Here is a 19,983-nt window from a genome sequence, read left to right as displayed (position 1 = left end):
AAGTACACCCAGAGGCCCGGAGTCCTGGCCGTTTGGAGTGTCTTGACCTCAGAGCCTGAATGCTGGCTCTAAGGAACGTCATTCTAGAAGATTCAGGACCCAGTGGGTCTGTGTGTGCACAGTGGGAGGCTGTGAGTGCCCAAATCAGGACTGCCTGGCTCCCCGGGGTGGGGGGCTCTCTGTGCACCAGGGTCCAGGTTGCCGCAGGTGGGGTGCAGCCTGTAGACCAGACCTCTGGCTGAGGTGGCGTATGAACCAGAAGACAGGCAGGGGTTTCCACCAAGAAGCAGAGGGTGGGTCCTGCCCTTGAACGGAGTCCTGTATGGCCGGGGTGGGGTGGTCTCAGTGCTAAGCGAGGAGCCCTAGACTGGGTCAGACCCTGGCCACTGACTTGCTGTGGGGCCTCGGGGAAGCCTTCTTCTCTCTGGCTCATCTGCTCAACAAAGCTCAGACAAAACAACCGCTCAGCTCTATCCCGGCCCATCCTAGTATTCCCAGACTTCCGGGAGGGTGGGGGTGATGACAAACTGGGTGGCCTAGGGCTTGCCCCATTCACACATTTAAACAAAGTTTGAGCATCAGGTTTGTGCTGGGGGTTGGGGCTAAAGGGGGGGCAAAGTAGAGGATGAGAACCACCTGTGCACTTTCAAATCCTCCCCCAACCTGGAATGTTCTTTATTTAGCCATCTTCTCTAAATTTATTTTATCGATGAAATAACACATTGGTATGCCGGTTTATTTCTAATGCACATGAGCACATAAGATTAACTATATAACTATTTCAAAACGTTGTCTGTGAGCTGCCCCCCCCCCCCCATCATCTTTTGTGCGCAGACGCTTTGCTTTGGGAGGTTTACCTCTGCCCTTACGACAGTACAGCGTGATGGACAAGTCAAGGGTCAAGCTCGGTGAGCTGCAGGAGTTCATGGCAGGGGCAGCCGACTACAGAAACACGTCTTTTTATCCTGATGCTCCTGCATCTTGATGTCTTGCTGACTGACCCCAGGAGGGACCGTCCCTCTCAGGGTTAGTCAGTTCCTGGGGATGGTGTCTATGAGCGAGACTTTTCACTTGCAAACCAACCAACCCAGAGCCCATATCCCATCACTCCCTTTATTGGACTTTCACCCTTAGGACCACTGTCCCCCTATGCGAATCACCCCAGGGCCAGACATTAAACAACTACAGAGAGCCCCAGTGGCCCAGAGCCTACGGAAATGATCCAAACTAGCCGATCCTAAGCCTAGTTACCCCCCTCACCCGTTCCTTCCCTTGGAACCACAGTAAAGGCTCTTGTCCACATCCTACCCTTCCCTTGCTCCCCTGCCTCCTGACCAACTGGGATGCCTCACTCTGTGGTCTTACCCGGCATGGCGTGCCCTCTCGGGAACTGTGGGTAAGGAACGATGTCTTCAATGGGCACTTGTCTCCCGATCTGACGGCCTCATTATGCCTGAATAATTATAAAACTTACATTTGAAAACACTGACCCAGGCCTGAGGGTTCAGAGAGGGTTTCTTGGAGGACGTGACATCAATAGTGAGCCTTAAAGGGGCCCCTAGGTGGCTCAGTTGGCTAAGCATCCGACTTCGGCTCAGGTCATGATCTTATGGTTTGTGAGTTCAAGCCCCGCATCAGGCTCTGTGCTGACAGCTTGGAGCCTGGAGCCTGCTTCAGATTCTGTCTCTCTCTCTCTCTCTCTCTCTCTCTGCCCCTCCCCTGCTCATGCTCTGTCTCTCTCTCTTTCTCAGAAATAAACATTAAAAATAATCATAATAATGAGCCTTAATGGGGCAGGGGTGGGTGTCCCCGGTAGAGGGGTCAGGAGCTACGGAAGGAATGACCACGCGCTCTGATTGCACTGTAGGGTGGGAATGGGGGAAGGGGCTTTGTTTAGTCCTACCCCTTTGATCTCCAGGTTGTGTTTCCCAGTTCTTGAAAAACCCAAAAGGCAGATACGTGAATTCTCTGTGTTCTGCCATTGCTGTTCTGGCCTCGGGGACCTCAGAAGCCCAGCCAGGTGCCACCAGCCTGGGGAGATGTCACGGGTCCACCCACTGCAGAGGGAAACGTGGAGGCGAGGTGGAGCAGAGCCACTCACGCCAGCCTCACAGGGCACACGGGGGGAGCCCCGCAGCCATTCCCATCTACCGAACGGCAGGGCTTTCATGGTCCATAGAAATAGCAGCAGAGCCAGTCCAGACTCAAGGCAGGGCCACCAATCGGTCTAATTACAGGATGGATGTGAGCACCCCTACCGGCCCGAGGGCACATCCCCTTTCCGGTACCTTCTCTCCACTCTTTTTTTTTTTTTAATATATACATTTTTAATGTTTATTCACTTTTGAGGGAGACACAGAGAGAAACAGCATGAGTGGGGGAGGGACAGACAGAGAGGGAGACAGAATCCGAAGCAGGCTCCAGGCTCCAAGCTGTCAGCACAGAGCCTGATGTGGGGCTTGAACTCATGTACCGCGCGAGATCATGCCTCGAGCCGAAGTTGGACACGTAACCCACTGAGCCACCCAGGCGCCCCTCTCCACACTACTTTCGACGGACGTCTTACAAAGGATGCTGTCAGCCTGAGGAACTTGCAGTCATTGGAGAGCTGAGATCCAATCCTGGCTGGCCCTTCTCCTGCCTGAGCTACTCAGTCAAATCCCCAGGTTTCTAACCCCTCTGAGCCTCTGTTTCCTTCCTGTAAAATGGAAATAAAAATAGTTCCCATTCACCAGATTGTTTCAGGGCTAGAGAGCACAAACCCCGAGGGAGCCCTGTGGGCCTCAGATGTACACAGCGTTCCTCCTGCCAGCCCTTCCCTGCCTGTGCACACACCTCCACCCTGCCTTCGTCGGAACACCCGCCCCCGCCTAGTTCAACTTTTCAAGTGGAATGTCCTGGAAAGCAGAGAGGTTGGCTAAAAAACCTGAGCATCCTCCCAACGCCGACAATTAAGTGAAAGAAGCAGCTAGAGAGCCTGAGCCCCCACTCGGGCCCATCACCTCTGCCATCTGTGTCATGCTCCTGGCGTGGCCTTGGGCCCCTCAGATCTCACACCTAAGGGGCTGAGCGCCAAACCTGAGAGAAAAAGAACCTTCTCCCCGTCTGATGGCAGCCCCCATCCCAGTCATCAGTGACCACCTGCCTCGTTTCTATCCGCCCCCCCCCACTCTGTCTTCATGGGTGATCTTAGTATCCCCGTCACACCGCCTTCAACTTGAGAGCCCTAAGGAAATGCTGACCCAGAAACAAAACGAAAAGGATGTTCAGAGCTCGAGATTTCAACGGACTTGGCAAACCGAAATTCTGAGAGGCGCTGAGCATCTCCAAGGTGGTAATGCTGGCTGCCGGGGGAGCACTGGACGGCAGGTCAGGTGCTGGCTTCTCGTGGTTGTCCCACTCACTCAGCACAGCAAAATAATTGAAGTCCCTAGCAGCCATCACGTGGGTGAACATGTGCAAGCACGTGTGCGTTATATCAAGTGAGCAAAGGACGCAAAGCAGCTGATCTCAACCCATAGGGGTTCCCAAGGCCAGGCCCTCTGCACGGTGGCCCTGTGGGTAGGTCTGGTGAAGCAGCCCAGCATGCAGGTGCCTGAGGCCAAGGTAGGGCCAGGCCTTTCCATGCTAGACCAGGCTGACAGGCAGACAGAGTAGCCTAGCGGTAGATGTATGCCTCAAAAGGTATATACTGAATATGTGTGCGTGTTGGGTGTGTGTGTCGTGGGGGGATATAGTAAAAAAAAATTTTTTTAATGTTTATTTTTAAGAGAGAGACAGAGTGCGAGTGGGGGAAGGTCAGAGACAGGGGGACACAGAATCTGAAGCAAGCTCCAGGCTCCGAGCTATTAGCACAGAGCCCGATGTGGGGCTCGAACTCACGAACCGTGAGATCATGACCTGAGCCGAAGTCGGACACTCAACTGACTGAGCCACCCAGGCGCCTCCCGGGGGGTAAATTTTACTACAACCTCAGTGGAAGCCTATTTGGCAATGGGTTTCCCAAACTTTAAAAATGTGTATAACGTCCAAGAGGGAGAAAAACGGCTTGTGGTATCTGGGAGCTGGCCTGGCCTTGCTGTTCTCCTGTCGAACGCAAACAATTTTGCCGAAAATCAGTGTCAGACTAGCCGCGCTGTGATGGGTCAGGAGAAAACAAGCCCCACCCAGAATCAGTCTGAACAGACAGAACCTGAACATTATTCAAACCCCAAAAAGGACCAAATATCCTTCCATCCTGGCTAATGCATATGAGCAACTACTGCTTCTTTACCAACTACAGCTTTGCCTTAGTCTAGCGAAGATATGAGATACCCAACCTGAGAACTGTCTCTGCCCCGAGAGCATCCAATACGCAGCAAAGCCCTGCTTCCTGCCGTCTTCCCCAGAAGCTGCTGGACCAAGTCCGAATCCTGTCCCACCTGCCTCCCAAGACGCCCTTCCGGCGGTGCCCTACAGCTCCCCCTGGTGGCTGTCCTCCCTCACTGCAACGAGCCGTAAAGCCAACTTGGACTTGGGTGGGAGTAGTGACGATGTTCACCCAGGTTATTCACTTTAAAAATTCAGCCTAAGGAAAACTCCTGCCCACAAACGTGTATGCATAAGGCAACTCAATGCAATGTGCGTGCATAATGACAGCAAAACAATGGACACAATATGAATGTCCAGTAGTGGGCGGCTGGCTGGTTAGACACATTTTGGGTACCACGGAATACATGCAGTCATTCGAAATGATGAGAAAGAGCTGTATTTATTGATATAAAAGTTTGCATAACACGATGGTTACATCATAGTATTACATGAAAAGAAAAGGTTTACAAAACGGCACGCAGGGGGCTGCAGAACTCCAAATAATCCCGCCTTTAAAAAGATAAGTTAATAAATATTTCATACACTGAGGAAACAAGGCATAGAAAAATAAATACAAAAACATCAACAGTGATCATTTCTTGGTTTAGGGATTATGGTGCTTGCTTGTTTGTTTGTTTCATTTTCTTACCTGCATTTCTGGACTTTTTAGCAATGGAAATGTTTTGCTTAGGTAATAAGAAAAATAGAAACTTTCAAGAGCAAGAGGCTGGGCTGTTTTGAGAACACTATGAGATCAGAATCTGGGGTGAGGGTGGGGGAGGGCTTTGGCCTGGACAAGTGAGACTGGGGGGGCCCGGGGGGGGGGGCCCGGCTGAGCCGTGAGGAGGGGAGACTGGGAGACGGGACCGGGCAGAGGTGGCTGGGCGGTGGGAGGAGGCAGACCCCTGCCCTGTTAGGGGGGTTGACGGTGGGGCCAGAGGCTGGGACTCGCTTCTGGAGAGGCGGGCTGTCTTTCTTTCCTTGTGATGCCTGTCCTGTGAGGCGTCGGGTGGTCCCATGTGAGGGGAACAGCCCGTGGTCACTGCGCCTGGGCAGGACGAGGGGCGCTTGAGCTGAGGGCCACCGGGGGCTCGCGGCTGCTTTCCAAGCTCACACAGCACACCACCCGTCCCACGGGCACACTCGGACCCCACAAAAATGCCCACCACAGCTGGGAGTGTGCCCTTATTTGGACACAGGGTCTTCGTAGATGTAATCGGGAATCCTGAGAGATCATTCTGGGTTTGGGGTGGGCCCGAAATCCAATGAGTGGTGCCCTTACCAGAGAGAGGAGAGGGAGTTGAGACACAGAAAAGAAAGGCTCATGAAGACAGACGCTGAGACTAGAGTGACACAGCCACCACCCAAGGGACACCAGGGACTGCTTCGAGAGGCAAGGAACAGACTCCACCTCATAGCCCCGGAGGGAAAAAACCCCCACTGATGCTCAGATTTGGGACTTCTGGCCTCCAGAACGGTGAGAGAATACATTTCTACTGTTTTAAGCTGCTAATATGTGATGTGGTGGCAATTTTAGGAAACTAAGATACCTTCCCACCCTCTCACTGCCCAACCTATAAGCTGGGAGAAAGTCAGGAGCCGTTAAAGAATCTACGGCCGGTGCATCCGGCCGTCATCTCCCAACTGGCCTCACTACCTGTCTCCTGTGGGTAACCGCTCGCCTGGGGCTGGTCCTTTAGAGGGAACTGGGCCATGTTTCAGGGTTGATGGTCACACACTAAAAGAATGCATAGGAAGAGGGACAGCGTGCAACTTCCCCGAGCCAGTAAAGGAAAATAGACTTTCCCGCCAAAACTCAGAAAGCGTTTGTAAAAACCAAATCTAAGCTAATTCAATACACTCCCATAAGCATTTAAAAAATAGCAAACCAATACTTCTCCTTAGCTTCCAACCTACAAACAGCCACGATAACGAAGGAAATGTTATTTAAATCTATGGACGAAGAAGTGAGCCAGACAGAGAGGAGGAAAGGGCCAGATCTGATATGATTTCTAACAAAGGCGAGAAAAGACCCAACCCTTCCCAGAAAAGAAATCATAGCCACGCTTACTGCCAAGATCCAAAGAAAAAAATTTATTTACAATAGAGAATTTTATTTGAAACATGCATTTTTTTTTAACACAAATCAGCAAACGCAGATCAAGTTTACACTCCTTAAGGCAAGAGTCCCTGTGCAAGCTGTACAAGTTCATATTAAATCCAAAAGCCGCTCACCCTGGGAACTCATGTACAGAGGGCAAGGCCAAGGTCAGCGGTTTGTCTTTTATTAGAGAATCAGACAATCTCCCTGATACAGGAACTCTGAGGTCAACTTGCTATGAATTTATACTAAGAAAATGCAAACCAATAGCAAGAAATTCTGATAGTCTCCTTGGTACTGCATACAATCAAATCAATGTCGTTTAGAAAGGAAATACAGTAGTGCATACGAAAAAGTGAAAACAGAACCTGTCCGCGTCGCTGGAAGGACGGCAGTGTGCCGACGGTCATATTGCACGCAATGGTCAAGTCCAAACATTCGGTTCAAAGTTAGCTTTTCCCCATTTTGGCAATCAGTTCATCACAAATCTTGGTGAGTTCCTCTATCTCTTTATTCTGAAAGCGAAGACAAAACAGAAAAGAAAAGGCTGCTGAAATCTCCTGGCTGCCTGAAATCAAGCCCAGCAGAATGGTCTCTGGGCTTTCCAGGGGCCCGGGTGCCCCAGGCTTCTTGGTCCCCCTGAAATTCTCCAAAGCGGTACGAGGGATGAATCAAAGCACACATCCAAGCGCTAGCTGTGACCCTGAGCAACTCACGCAACCTTTCTGAGCCTTGGTGTCCTTATCTCTGAAATGTGGATGATAACATCTGTCTGAGAAAGGAATGCGGTCAGAATGCAAAGCTCCCCAGCAGTGACCGGCACGCAGTAGGGACTGAAGCAAGCATTGGTTCTCTTTCTTTCATTTGCCTCTGAGGGATGCGGACATGAAAGGACGGTCCAGGCTGAGCTCTTTGGTGGCTTTTTTTGAGAAATGTCACCAGGAAGCATTGAGCAATCCTACGTGAATAGGGTCTCTAGCATTTAGAGGTTGCGAAACGAGGGGGTGCTGCGGATATGGGGAGGTGGGGAGAGGGGCAGGGGCAGATGCGAGATGCTCCAGGTTCCCTCGTGCCACGCACGCTCTGCCCGTGTGCCAAAGCCGGTGGGGGGGGGGGGGGAGCCGACCACATGCTCAGCCCGCACCGACCAGCAGACAACACTGTCCGGGGAACGGGGATCCGACGGGATGAGTCCGTTCAAAGGCAAGTGTGGCTCTGCCCTGATGCCGACCTGCTTCGGTGGCCCATCTCGAACGGCCCTCGCCAAGGGGGCTGGATCGGTATCCCAGGAACACACCACAGCCACTTTTTCGAGGTCCCCGTGGACGGGGAGCCTCAACCTCAAGCCTCTCCCCTGGGGCTAACCCAAGACCCTTCTTTGGAAACCTCAGAACCTCCTGGTCCAGCTTGGAGCCGCGTGTCCCGTGCTTTCCGGGATGGGCTCCGGGTGCCACCCCTGAGTGTCACTGCTTGGGAAGAGCCGGGCCTTCTTAGTGGAAGAGGAATTCAATCCTCACTGCAGTTCAGCCACCAGCCCCCGCCGGGAGACAGCCCCACCCGGAAGGTCACCCCGGCTCACCCCCTGCTCGAATTCACAGCCCTGAGAGCTCCGTTCTCAGAGGCGCGGAGATGCCTGAGGGAAGAGGGGTGCCCTGCAGGAACGCCGCACTGGCCGCTCATCCTGAAATTACTATTCTCGCCAACCCGCGGCTGCTGGGGCCGCCCAGGATAACTTTTCATCTTACCAGCACGCTTCCTGTGTGCCAGGCACCACGCCGAACACACCCCGGGCAGTGGCCCCACTCGGTTCCCACAACAGTCCCTTCGTGGGAGCCACTGTTATTTCCACGTTTCAGTGAGGAAACGGAGGCTCAGAGAGGTTACGCGTCGCGCTTAACGGAAGGTCACACAGCTGGCCAGGCTCCAAGCCTGGAGCACAGACTGAGGCCGGCCTGGCTCCTAGACGGCTTTGCTATCTCACTTATTTAGCGTAACGTCCAGCGACTGATGGCTGAGAGGCACTGGCGGACCCGCTATGGACTCCTGGAGGTTCTCCAAGCTCCGTCTTTGCAGCATCGGCCCACTGCCTAGCAAACAGCCACCCCGCAGCTCAGCTCACTGGGCACCAGCCTTTCCAGCACCCTGACTGGGCAAAATGCCCAGCGCCCTCACTTCAGAACTGCCTGGTGGGGAGGTGGGGTGGGGGGGGGGGAGAGGATAATGCTTCTGAATCTCTTTAAAACAGAGACCGTCCCTTCTGGATCTCAGAGTCCCGTAGGGAAGAACTCGGGATAAATCCGTGTTTCCTCAGTTTTAGTCTCAGATGGTTGCAGATCTATTTGTATCTTTTCTGTTCTCCAAAACGGTGCACCCCACCTCGCCGTCTTCCGTGTTTTCTAGTTTGCCAGAACGTTTATCATTACCTTCATTTGGCAATGGAAGAGTCTCAACAGGCCAGGTTGCCTAGAAAACATCTATCCTGACTCGGGTTTTACCTCTACTGTTTTTGCTGACACCAGGATACAGTGCAAACACCATCGAATCCTGATGCAAACAGAAGGGAACAAACATATTGCTGCATTTTCCACCTAGAAACATCTGACGCCCAACTGCCTTAGTGCCCAAAATGCTGGGGGGAATGTGGTCTTTAACTTAAAGGAGTATTCCACTTTTCAGGAGTCACCCAATATGCCACACATGGATTATCAACATTCAAAGAATAAAAAATAAACACCCACTCGGGGCGCCTGGGTGGCTCAGTCGGGTAAGTGTCCGACTTCAGCTCAGGTCACGATCTCATGGTTCGTGAGTTCGAGCCCTGCATCGGGCTCTGTGCTGATGGCTCAGAGCCTGGAGCCTGTTTTGGATTCTGTGTGTGTGTGTGTGTGTGTGTCTCTCTCTCTCTGCCCCTCCTCTGCTCATGCTGTCTCTCACTCTCAAAAATTAATAAACATTAAAAAAATTTTCTTTAAATCTTTAAAAGTAAACACCCACTTAACACTAACAATGCAGTGCCGCTCAAAAAATACAGACAGAATGAGTAAATGCTGGACCTGACTCTGTGCTTACTGCTAGGAACGCGGAGCAGAGCCTGGAAAATCGAGGCGGTTGAACAGACCTGGGGTACTTGGCACCGTCCAGACTTTTTCCTTCTTTCTTTTTTAAAAATACAATTCTGTCTGGCGGCCACTTGTCTTCATCCCAAAAAGAAAAGGCAAAGAACAAGAATGATCTGGGATGTGGGTTTTCTAGTGCTGAATTCTGGACAGCCAGGAAGACTGTGGACCCAGCACCATGCGATGGCACTGGTGCCATCGGCCCCCAAAGGACACCCCCGCCCCAACCGTGACTACCCATTAAGGCCCAAATGCAGGTGAAGTGATGCTACCCCAGGCCACTGGGTTCTCGGATAACCACCCAGGGGACTCCGAAGGCTCAGTGGATCAACCATATGGGTTTGTTCTGGAAACACACTCAGGGAGGGAGACTGCCTGGCCCACACTTACCCAGATTCGGCTCTTGGGCGGAAGGGGCTTCTCATTTGGACACCCGGGGACAGGGTGTGTGCAGTGGACTGAGTGCTAGACCGGAAATCAGGACAAGCTAAGGGACCTCAGGAGGGTCCCCCCCATCCGTGGAAGCAGGCGGACATCTGGGGGACCTTTCGACCCCAACGTGGCCCGTTTTCTGCATCTGCCCCTGGCCTCTGGTGGCTACCCGACTCCCCCACCGGTAAGCGTCTAGATGCAGGGCGAAGTACAACGCCCAGCACATCGAGATTTTTCAGTAGATGTGTGACAAATGAATGGATGCTGAAAAGGGAGCGAAAACCAGCAGCAAACACCCAAGCGGACGGCAATTCCAGGAAGAGCAGAGAGGACAGTAACAGGGCTGGCCTCACACTGGATCTTCCGGATGGAGAACAAGCGTATGCTCACGAGGCATACGCCTGTCCCGGGAGCCGCGGAGGCCGCAGGAGACCCCAGCCTCTGCTGATCTGAGGGTCTGACCAGCCCCACCGGCCGTCGGCTGTTACCTTCTGCTCCAGCGTCCTCTCCAGAGCGTCCACACGAAGCTGCTCCTTCCGCAGACTGGCCTGGTAGGCAACCTGCTCCTGCTGGGCCTTGCCTCGGACCTGCGCGATCTCGGCGTTGGCCCTACGGACACAAGGTGGGGGGGGGGGGCGGCGGTGCTCAGAAAAGACCACCCTTCCCCGGAGACCCTTCCCGCCTTCCTCCTCTCGGCTCTGGGCGGTGGGAACGGCCTGGATCCAGTTCCTGTACCAGCGGGGGCCTGCTTAGGAACCCAGGAGCACCCCCACCCTGCCCCCAACCCCCATTCCCATGGGGCCAAAATGCTTTGGGTGGGTGCCCTGGAGATTACAACACGCACGCTCCACTTATCAAGATGCCGAGGACACTGTTATCACAAGTCACACTGAAAAAACACAGAGGGATCATCTGCTTTTTCTAAGCCAGGGTCCGTGGGGTGACTGGAGCTCCCAGCCTGCCTCGGCAGGGGGTGCCGAGAGGTCTTTGGGAGCAGACCTGAGGCCGCATTACCTGTCCAGCTTTTCCTCTGCATGCACCTTCAGGGCCTGGTACCTCTGCTCCTCTTTCTTCACCCGGGACAGGTACTCCTGGGCACATTTCTTCAGCACTTCTTCATTCTGACACGACAGAGGACAGAGGTCGTACCCACAGAAGAGACAGCCCAGGCGCTGGGAACCCCAAGAACTCCCTGATGCGGGTATAACGCCGGACAGCCAAGTCCAGTTCCCTGTGCATTCTCTCAACCTGCGCCTCCTCCTCCCGCCCCGCACGTCCGGCCACCTGCTCGGCCCCGACACACACACACACCTTGCGGAAGCCTTCAAGGACCTCCTTCATCTTCTCGTATCTCCTGAAGAGATCGGCCAGAGATTTCTCCACGGAGTTCAGGTCGGCCAGGGCTTGCTCCTTCTCCAGGACCAGCTGCTGGACAGTCTGGTGGGAGACTGACTTCTCCCTCTGCTCATCCTCTGGCAAGAGACACAAAGAACAGACGATGGGACCGGTGCATCCCAGCCTGGTCTCAGAGGCAGCCGAGGCCTCAGATCGCAAGTCAGTCTAAGCACGGGCATCCCAGACTTGGGACGGACCCGCTCCCCGAGCCCACCCAGACCGTCTCTGAAGGCACAAAACCCCCCACAGCTCCAGCATTGCAGACCTGGGCCTTTGCAGTGTTAGAAGGGATGGAAACCAGCCACCGTCTTCAACCCGATCAATGCAGACCCCCCAAAATCGACATTCGAGGCCCCAGGGATGCTATGTGGTTGATGGTGGCCAACAGATCCATAAGGTGGGAAAAAAATCACTACTGAATTTTGTGTTGAGCAAGATAAAAAGGTATAGGGGTCTGGGCTCCGAGGAACAGGTCTTTCTAGGTATTATCGACATAAAGACACGGTTATTGGAAAAAAAGGTTTCACCCTTAAAACATCCCATGAACCGAGGCCCACATAACCACCAGCCCTGAAATTCTGCTTTGCACAGAAACGGACATTTCCTTGGACACAGCAAATGTTTTAACTCCGACAAAAATGGAGCTCTTTCCGTCAAAGTGACTTTCTCAGTTATGTACCTAAGAATTCTGGCCCAGTTCGGAGTGGCTGAGCCTAGTAAAAGGAACTGCTCTGTCCTCTGACCCCCACTACCATTCTACCGTGAACGTCCACGGCTCCCCACTCACTCGGGTTCCTGACACCAGGCCACCTCCCCAGAGGCGCCTTCCTGAGCACCTGCGGGAAACGCCTCCTCCCTACTTTCCAGTCCATTCTCTTCCCGGCAGCGGTCAGACATGCATGCACACAGGTGTGCGCCAGCTGTCTGCCTAGAGTGCACGCTGCGTGAGGGCAGGGTCTTAAGTCTTGCTTTGTCCACATCTTTAATCCCAGAGCCTAGGACAGCGCCTGACTCACAGGGTGCCTCAACACATCCGTGCTGTGAATGAACGAGCAGAACCTGGCAATCCAAACCCCAAGCCATGCTCATAACCATCTCTCTCCGCGAGCCTGTTAGTAACAGACCTGGAAGGAGGAAGCTCCCTTCAAAGAAAGGGGTGCACTTGTGATGAGCACTGGGTATTGTATCGAAGCATTTTTACACCTGAAGCTAATATTGCACTGTATATTAACTAACTGGAATTTAAGTAAAAACTTAAAAAAAAAAAAAAAAAAAGCAGAGGGACGCTGCTCTGGGTTCTTTCCCTTGTGTTCCTGCCGGATCGGCACTGTCCTGTCTCCTAAAGTTAGGTGTATTCTTGTTGCACGCTGTGGAGGGAAAGGGCTCAGGACAGGGGAACCACATCCTGGGTTTTAGCTTCGGCTGTGATACAAACTCATTCAAGAGTCCTGACTCTCGGGGGCTCAGGGCCTCATTTCCAAAATGAAGGGGTTGTCACACATGAACGTGCACCTGAATCAGCGGGGGCTTGTTTAAACACAGACAGCAGCGCCCCACCCAGTGAGTTCTGATTCGGCAGGTCTGCGGTGGGGCCGAGAATCTGCATCTGTGACTAGTTCCCCGATGATGCTGAAGCGGCTGATCCAGAGGTCACGCTTGGAGAGCCACAGACCCGGAAGATGTCTGATGTACCTCCACCCCTGCCTCCAGAGCCCCCGCTGCCGGGGCAGAGAGGAAGGACCCAGGCGCCAGACTCTCGACTGCCCAGGTTCCGTCCTGGCTCTGACACTCACCAGCTCTGCTGCCTCGGGCAGGGTTTTTAACCTCTAGGAGTCTCAGCCTCCTGAGCTGAAAGAGGGGTTCGCATTACTTATCTCGTGGCATTTCAGGGAAGATTAAGTGAAAATGTATATGAAGCCTGTGACATAATAAGAACCCAGGATCAGTGACCCATCATCAACAGCATCACGGGCACCCCCAAACTGGCGTGATGTCGCATCAATCACTCACGGAGGGGGAGCTTTTTAACACACGGCGAGAAAAGAACCGCCCGCAATCTTGCTGCGCCCAGACTCCTAAAAGAAACGATGCTCCAGTAACCGAACGCTTGTTTTTATTACGTTTTAGCTGCTTCCTTAGTCCTCGGCACATGGTACAATGCACATTCCGGGGCTGATCTGAGGCCACGTATACATTTCACTTGGCTTGTAAAAAGCCATTTATCAAACAGAGTCCATCTGATTTCCTGGATCTGAGACTTAGCTTGCCTCAGGTTTCCTGCCCTCCCCCCAAAAGGCTTGTAAAAATAGAAATTTCCCGGTTCCCAGGAGACGGAGGAGGTGAGAATGCGCCACAAATCTTCTTGCAAATTACACACGCAGTCAGGTTCTTCACATCAGGAAATCAGCCCCAAACTCAAAATGCTCCAGACTCAACAACAAAACAATGCCCTTGGAGATTTTTCTGTTTTGTTTTTCTTTTTGCAGGCAAAACATTATTAAACCATGTTTTTCGGGGGAGGGGGAGGGGGAATGCGGCAAATACACAATAGCAAAAGTAACAAAAACAGAAACAAACAAACAAACAGACAGACACGGGTTGCAATGGGCAGGTGTCACGTTAGGTGAAGAAGCGTTTACTTACCAGGCTTGCCTGTGTGTTTTGCAAGCAAAGGGCAAGAAGCAACAGAAAATGGAAGCAAAACAGATAATCAGGGCAGTTGTTAGGAAAGCAGAAAAAAAATCAACTGCAACAACCTGGAATGCAGAAAAGCACAGAGGTCTTTTTTTGTTCTGAATCCTAAGTACGCAGTCTCCGAACTCAAGAACATATTCTGTTTAGTAACATGTGACGAGAACGGACGACGATGGCAGGACACATGTCACGCTGGCGTGGAACGTTTGTGACGGTTACATGGAAGCCAGAGAGCCGGGCTGCAGCCAGGAGGGGCTGGCGCAGGTGGGGTGAAGTTTTGACTTCAAAACGCTACCAATGTTCCTTCTGCCTGAACTGCCAAGCTCCTGGAGCTTGAGTTTTTCCCTCCCACCAGGGATGCTGGGTAGGCGGGTGCAAAGGAGAAGAAGAGAGAGAGGAGGCTGGTATGTTTCCACGTATGGGGACCCACAGCCTGCCCAGCAAGAAGGCGGGTCCCGCCCGCAGTGACAGGGAGTCCTGACTGTGCCTCAGCCCCACGCCATTGTCTGCAAGGACACAAGGACCTGGAAATCTGCGGTGGCCCTCATCAATGCCCTGCAGTAGTGACTGACAGGTGACAGCCACAGACGTGCCAGCTGATGAACAAGGTCTGAAAAGGGGCTGGTGAAGGTGCCCGAGGACGGGGAACCAGGACGGGACATGCGTCACCCTGGGTGACAGTGCTGCCTGCAGCTAGGGACACCGGAGGGCGCTCACAGGGCCTCCGGCAGCGCTCAAACACCCCCAAACAGGAAAATGCTCACAGGGGTGAGATCACAGCTCTTGAAGAGAGGGACCCTTCGGCCAAACATACCAGGTCTCCCCGGGGGAGGGGGGTGGGGGGCTGGGGGTGCGTAGCCTTAACGCCTGCGGTCTGAGCTCCACCCACTCAACCTGCCTAGAATTGAAATGTTCTCCGAACTACTCCCACCGGCAAATAGGCTGCAAGGAAGTCAGAGCTGAGTAACCTTTCTGTCCAGCAGGGACGGGCCACTTGCGCCAGGGAGAGAGATTCTTACTCTTCGGTGTTTAAGAGGGAACGAATGTCTACTTGTATCAAAAATAGCCAGCCGAGTGCTAGCAGGTGGCTCCGGACGGCATTCTCTCAGGGGCAGAGGCTCCTGCCCTTTTACCCCCATCTCAACCTTGGACCAAGGGCAAAAATAACAATGTAGGACTCTGAGATGCAGAAGGATATTTCCAGATGAGCCACGGTAGGTCTGAGTGACGTTTTCACAACCTAAGACTCCAGGAGGCCACACTGTGCTCAGTGTGTCAAACACTGTATATTGGAAGACATAAATCCTCCTTCCTGACCACTTTTACAGGCAGCTTTGGTTCCAAGAGGTTTTTTTTTTTTAATATCTCATCCATATGTATTCATAAATTCGTATACCAATTTAATAAAGAGGTTTCATTCGATAGAAACCATACGCCACGAGCTGATCCTTAGAAACACCCAAATGGACTCTCCCTGAGATCTGGGAGAAACGGCCTCTGTTGTAATAAATCAAAATTAAAGCCCCTCTGAATAGAAAGCCCTCAGTTGTCAGCCTCTTCACCATTCCCAAGGCTGCTCTCATATTTATCTTGGGACAAGCTAGAGGTGTGGTAGCATGACTCAGACCCAAATGTTTGAGAGAGAGAGGAATCATCTGTTAACCCAGCGTCCAGCTTCGACACAGAAACTGGTGTGCAGTGAGCTGGGGCTTTTACTCCATGTGTCCTCAGGAGTAAAAGATTTTTTTTTTTTTAAACTGGTATCCTGGACCTAAGCAAATAAAATAAAATAAATAAATAAAAATCTCCCCCGCCCCTGCCAAGTCATAGCATCGTTTTTGAATAGTGATCATTAGTGTGAAAATGGGCTTAGCACTTCTGTGAGCTCTTTTCCCATTCTTCTTCTTCTTTTTTTTTTTTTTTAAGTGCCAGGGGGTGTAGAACTTGCCACTTGAGGCCATTTTTTATTGGAGGCCAAAGCAGTGTCAGGACCGGCTGCCAGGGGTGCGAAGACGGATTCTGAGTCAATGCCCATCCCCGTGAGATCAGGTAACGCGCAGGGGGGCGGGGGGTGGGGCAGGCAGGACTGCCACGCGTTCCAACGTCCTTGCCCTAGAACCCTGCGTGAAGGCTGAGTATTTTGTCCCTTGAGTCTAAGTTAGAGTTGAGGGATTTGATTCTTCGTCCCTCTCATGAGCCAAGAAATCCCCCAAACACCCTAGGAACCAACCCAAACCTCTTTCCCCATGAAGTGGGCAAGTCCTGGCTCGATGGTGGCCATTGAGGTAACTGCCATGGCTTCCCACAGGCACGAATGGTGCTAAGGAACATTCTAGCAGGTGTTTCCAGGAGGCCCCCAGGCTCACATTCTGGGATGCTCTGGTCCCTCGGTGAAAAGCGGTCACTTTAGCAGCACACACACTAACATCGGTCCCTCCCTGAAGGACTTCATGTTCTAAGAGGGGCCGAAGATGAACACACTCGGAGCGTCTAACTTCAAAGCCCTCCCCCCCGTGGTTCAGAAGCCTCGGGGAGGCTCGAGGCCGCCAGTCAGGACACCTACCTATCATCTGAGCGATGGTCTTCTCATACTCAGCCACTATTTTCCTGTAAGGGAAGTAAAAATACGTTGGAACTGTGACAACAGAATGGTTTCTAATTGACAGTAGGGTCCCCGTGCTGGACACAGCAGCCTGACCGAGTCTTATTTTTTTTCTTAAAGTTTATTTATTTATTTTGAGAGCAAGGAGAGAGAGAGAGAGCATGCAAGTGGGGGAGGGGCAGAGAGAGAGAGAGAGAGACACAGAGAGAGAGAGAGAGAGAGAGAGAGAGAGAGAGAGAGTCCCAAGCAGGCTCTGTACTCTTAGTGTGGAGCCCGATGGGGGGCTTGAACTCACAAACGGTGAGACCATGACCTGAGCTGAAACTGAGAGTCGGATGCTTAGCAGATGGAGCCACCCAGCTGCCCCTAGGGGACAAGTCTTATTTGTCACAGTTGGTTCACACCTCTAGGTGCACCTCCAACCCCGCCCCTCTTCTTACATACCCAAATAAGTCAATTTTCCTAGTACCTGACTCTGAACACAACATGCCCCTGGGCAAAACCTTCGATGCATCCCTACTGCTCACTGAGGAAAAAACATAAGGTCGACCCTTCAGCCTGACAATCAAAGCCTTCCAGAACCTGAGCCTGATCGCTTTCATCAACCTTACCTCCTTCCCTGCCATCTCATGAACAAAGTGGTTCAATGAGAGCAAATGAGTTTTTGCCGGCTCTGGGATTTTCCACCTCCGTGACCCTGCCCGTGTTGTTCACTTCACCTCTCTACTTCCACCTCTCATAGTCTTGTCTGCTTCTCAAGGTCCAATTCAAATGCCATCTCCTCCAGGAAGCCTTCCCTGATTTCTCCTCCGAACTTCAAGACATTTTATCTGAATCTTCTAAAACATCTCACACGTCTGGCATCACAGTACATGAGCAGAAGCTCCTCATGGCCCAGGGGCCAGTACTTAGTCACCTATGATGGGGATGGGGGCAGACGGGGGAAGAAGGAACAGCAGCACTTCTTGGATAGCCTCAACAAACCTCAGCTACACAAAAGCACAAAGATTCCCGGCTTGTAAGACTGTCTCACTGCTGCCCCCAGGTGGAAGGACCCAGGAGTGAAGAAGCCCCCCTCTCTCTTGAAAGTCAACCTTCTGGAAGGAACCTCTCAAAAAAGACTTGAGAGTTTCACCTACATTACCCAACAGTTAATCTCCACAAGAGAGCCCAGAACGGCCCTGATTCCAGCTGGCCCTGCCTCTCCCAGCTGAGCGGCTCAGACAGGTTGGTCACAGACACTGGGGACTCAGCTGACTCCCTGGTATGGGTGAGGATTAGCCTGGACCCTGACTTTCAGGGAGAACTGAATGAGGTTAACAGACCAGTGAAAGCAGAAGGCATTCTGCAGAGTCTAAAGGCGTCGCAGCTGCTGGGTGTCTGTCCCTGGCTTCTTGACCTTGGCCCCAAGGACAGCGCCTCGACCAAAGCCAACCCACAACAAAAAAGGTGACCGCGACATGAGCCCACATGGGTTCTTTCTGAATCCTACCTACACAGAAGCACTTTGCGTTTTCTGTAATTAAACAATACCTCCTTGTACCCCTGAGTCACAAAACAGCGACGGACCCCCTGAGGCTGCCCCACCTGAACCCATCACTGGACCACAGCGGGTGCGGGATGTGTCCTTCCAGAGGTGCAGGGAGACCAGGGGCCCGAAGCCGCTTCGGTGGCCCTGTATTTGCAGCTCTTTCTTCCTCACGGTGAAGTGGTGCCTGATTGCCGCCAGGATTGCTGATGGGGATACTGAGGCACAGGGTGACGCAGGAACCTTTTCAGAATCCCAGGGCTACAAAGCGGCCGAGCTTGGCTCCGCATCCAGACATCCGACTCTGGAGCCTTTTCATACCCCTTACGCCTCGAGGTGCTGTGATTCACCCTTCTCCACAGAGGCGGGAAGTCAGCTTACAGAGTTAAGGAACAGGCCCCAAAGCAGCTAGGAAGCGGAGCCTGACTGTCACCTGGTCTGGTCTGGCTCCAAAGTGGACAGCTGGGCCTTCAAACACGAGTGCGGCTGTGTCGGCTGGTGACACCGGAGTCCCGCCACACTGGTTAGTCAACAGCACTCCCTGGAGCCCCCAGAGGTACAGCTCCTCCCGAGGACGCAAAACGAATCAGGGATGGAGCTTCTAGCCTTCCCAGCATGCCCTGCTTTCATTTTCAGGGCAGGCAAAAAATGAAAGCCATGTTGTTCCCTCCTCTACTCCCCTACTGGAAAAAAAAAAAAAAAAAAGAGAGAGAGAGAGAGAGAGAGATAAAGGAGAGAAATTTTCAAATGACGCCACCGCAGGGCCTCAGTGTGAATGTGTGAAACAGCACGCTCGGATTAACCTCCAGAAGCGGTCACAGAAAGCATCAGTAGGAAGAAGGGACTAATAGGAGAATTTCCAGGAAGATAATATTTGACCTAGAAAACAGGGGATCCGACTACCCTAAATAATTTGCTACTTAAAACCGTAGCCAGGAATGCAGCCGATTCTGATAATCAACCAGCCGCGACTATCGCAATCAAGCGCCCTCTAAATGAACTAATTCAACCAATTTTTAAAAACTCATCTATTTTTCCCTTATTCCCAAACTCTGAGACTCAAAAACGAAGCAAGCCTATTGAGGATTTTCAATATAGCACCAGATCTTTCGTCTCGTTCAAAACGATCTCTCATCTCTTCCCTTGAGACTGGAAAACCCATGTGTCAGTTCAGCTTGTGCTGAAGAAAGGCTGGTGTGTGGAGAGATGAACTGTGTTCCCAGGAGCGGTTCTCAGACCCGGCAACAGCCGGAGCCCCGGGCAGTGCTCACTAACCTGGGATGGCCCGGGCCAAGGCTTGGGTCCAAGTTTCTTAAAAACGCCACTTGGCCATACCATTTTTAAGATCACATCCCAAGGGTAAGTTCTAGCCCAAGACATGGTTTCTTAGTCTCTAAGATGACGATGAATCACGAAGGAAAATGAAAGGCAAAAAGGCCCGTCAGACATGACGAGGGAGGCAGGCCCCTGGGTACAGTGGAAAGAGTTGGGGTTTTATGACCAGAAAGGTGGATTCAAATTCACATTCTTCTAACTAGAAGCTCTGGGACCTTGGACAAGTCACCTGACCTCTCTGAGCCCTTCCACTGTCAGATGGGGCTGATGATCACTTCTTGAGGGGCCTGGGGAGCAACAGAGACCGTGTGCCAGAAACACAGCACATGGCACGTGATGTGATAGGCACTTAAGATGTGGTGGCTGTTACACTTCTAATACCAATGCAGCAAATGGAAATAAATCATTCAGACAAAATTCCGGAGGTAAC

General features: G+C 52.4%; 1 protein-coding gene across 3 annotated transcripts in view; it reads right to left on the bottom strand.

Annotated features, from left to right (window-relative positions):
- Nucleotides 1–6,900: 6,900 nt before the first annotated feature.
- Nucleotides 6,901–19,983, bottom strand: part of TACC2 (transforming acidic coiled-coil containing protein 2) — an 82,714-nt gene continuing 69,631 nt past the window's right edge. For all 3 annotated transcript variants that reach the window (XM_047072746.1, XM_047072745.1, XM_047072747.1), the window contains 5 exons: nt 16,652–16,695; nt 11,311–11,471; nt 11,014–11,120; nt 10,488–10,608; nt 6,901–6,966 (listed from right to left, as the gene is read on the bottom strand). In XM_047072746.1, the coding sequence (XP_046928702.1) occupies nt 6,901–6,966; nt 10,488–10,608; nt 11,014–11,120; nt 11,311–11,471; nt 16,652–16,695 (499 nt within the window). The remainder of the gene's footprint in view (nt 6,967–10,487; nt 10,609–11,013; nt 11,121–11,310; nt 11,472–16,651; nt 16,696–19,983) is intronic.

This window comes from Lynx rufus, unplaced genomic scaffold (assembly GCF_022079265.1).
Source record: "Lynx rufus isolate CCGP_SWC_20201006 ecotype Redwood Valley unplaced genomic scaffold, mLynRuf1.p SCAF_11, whole genome shotgun sequence".
Taxonomy (NCBI): Eukaryota; Metazoa; Chordata; class Mammalia; order Carnivora; family Felidae; genus Lynx; species Lynx rufus.
This window is presented reverse-complemented; position numbering and strand designations above follow the sequence as displayed.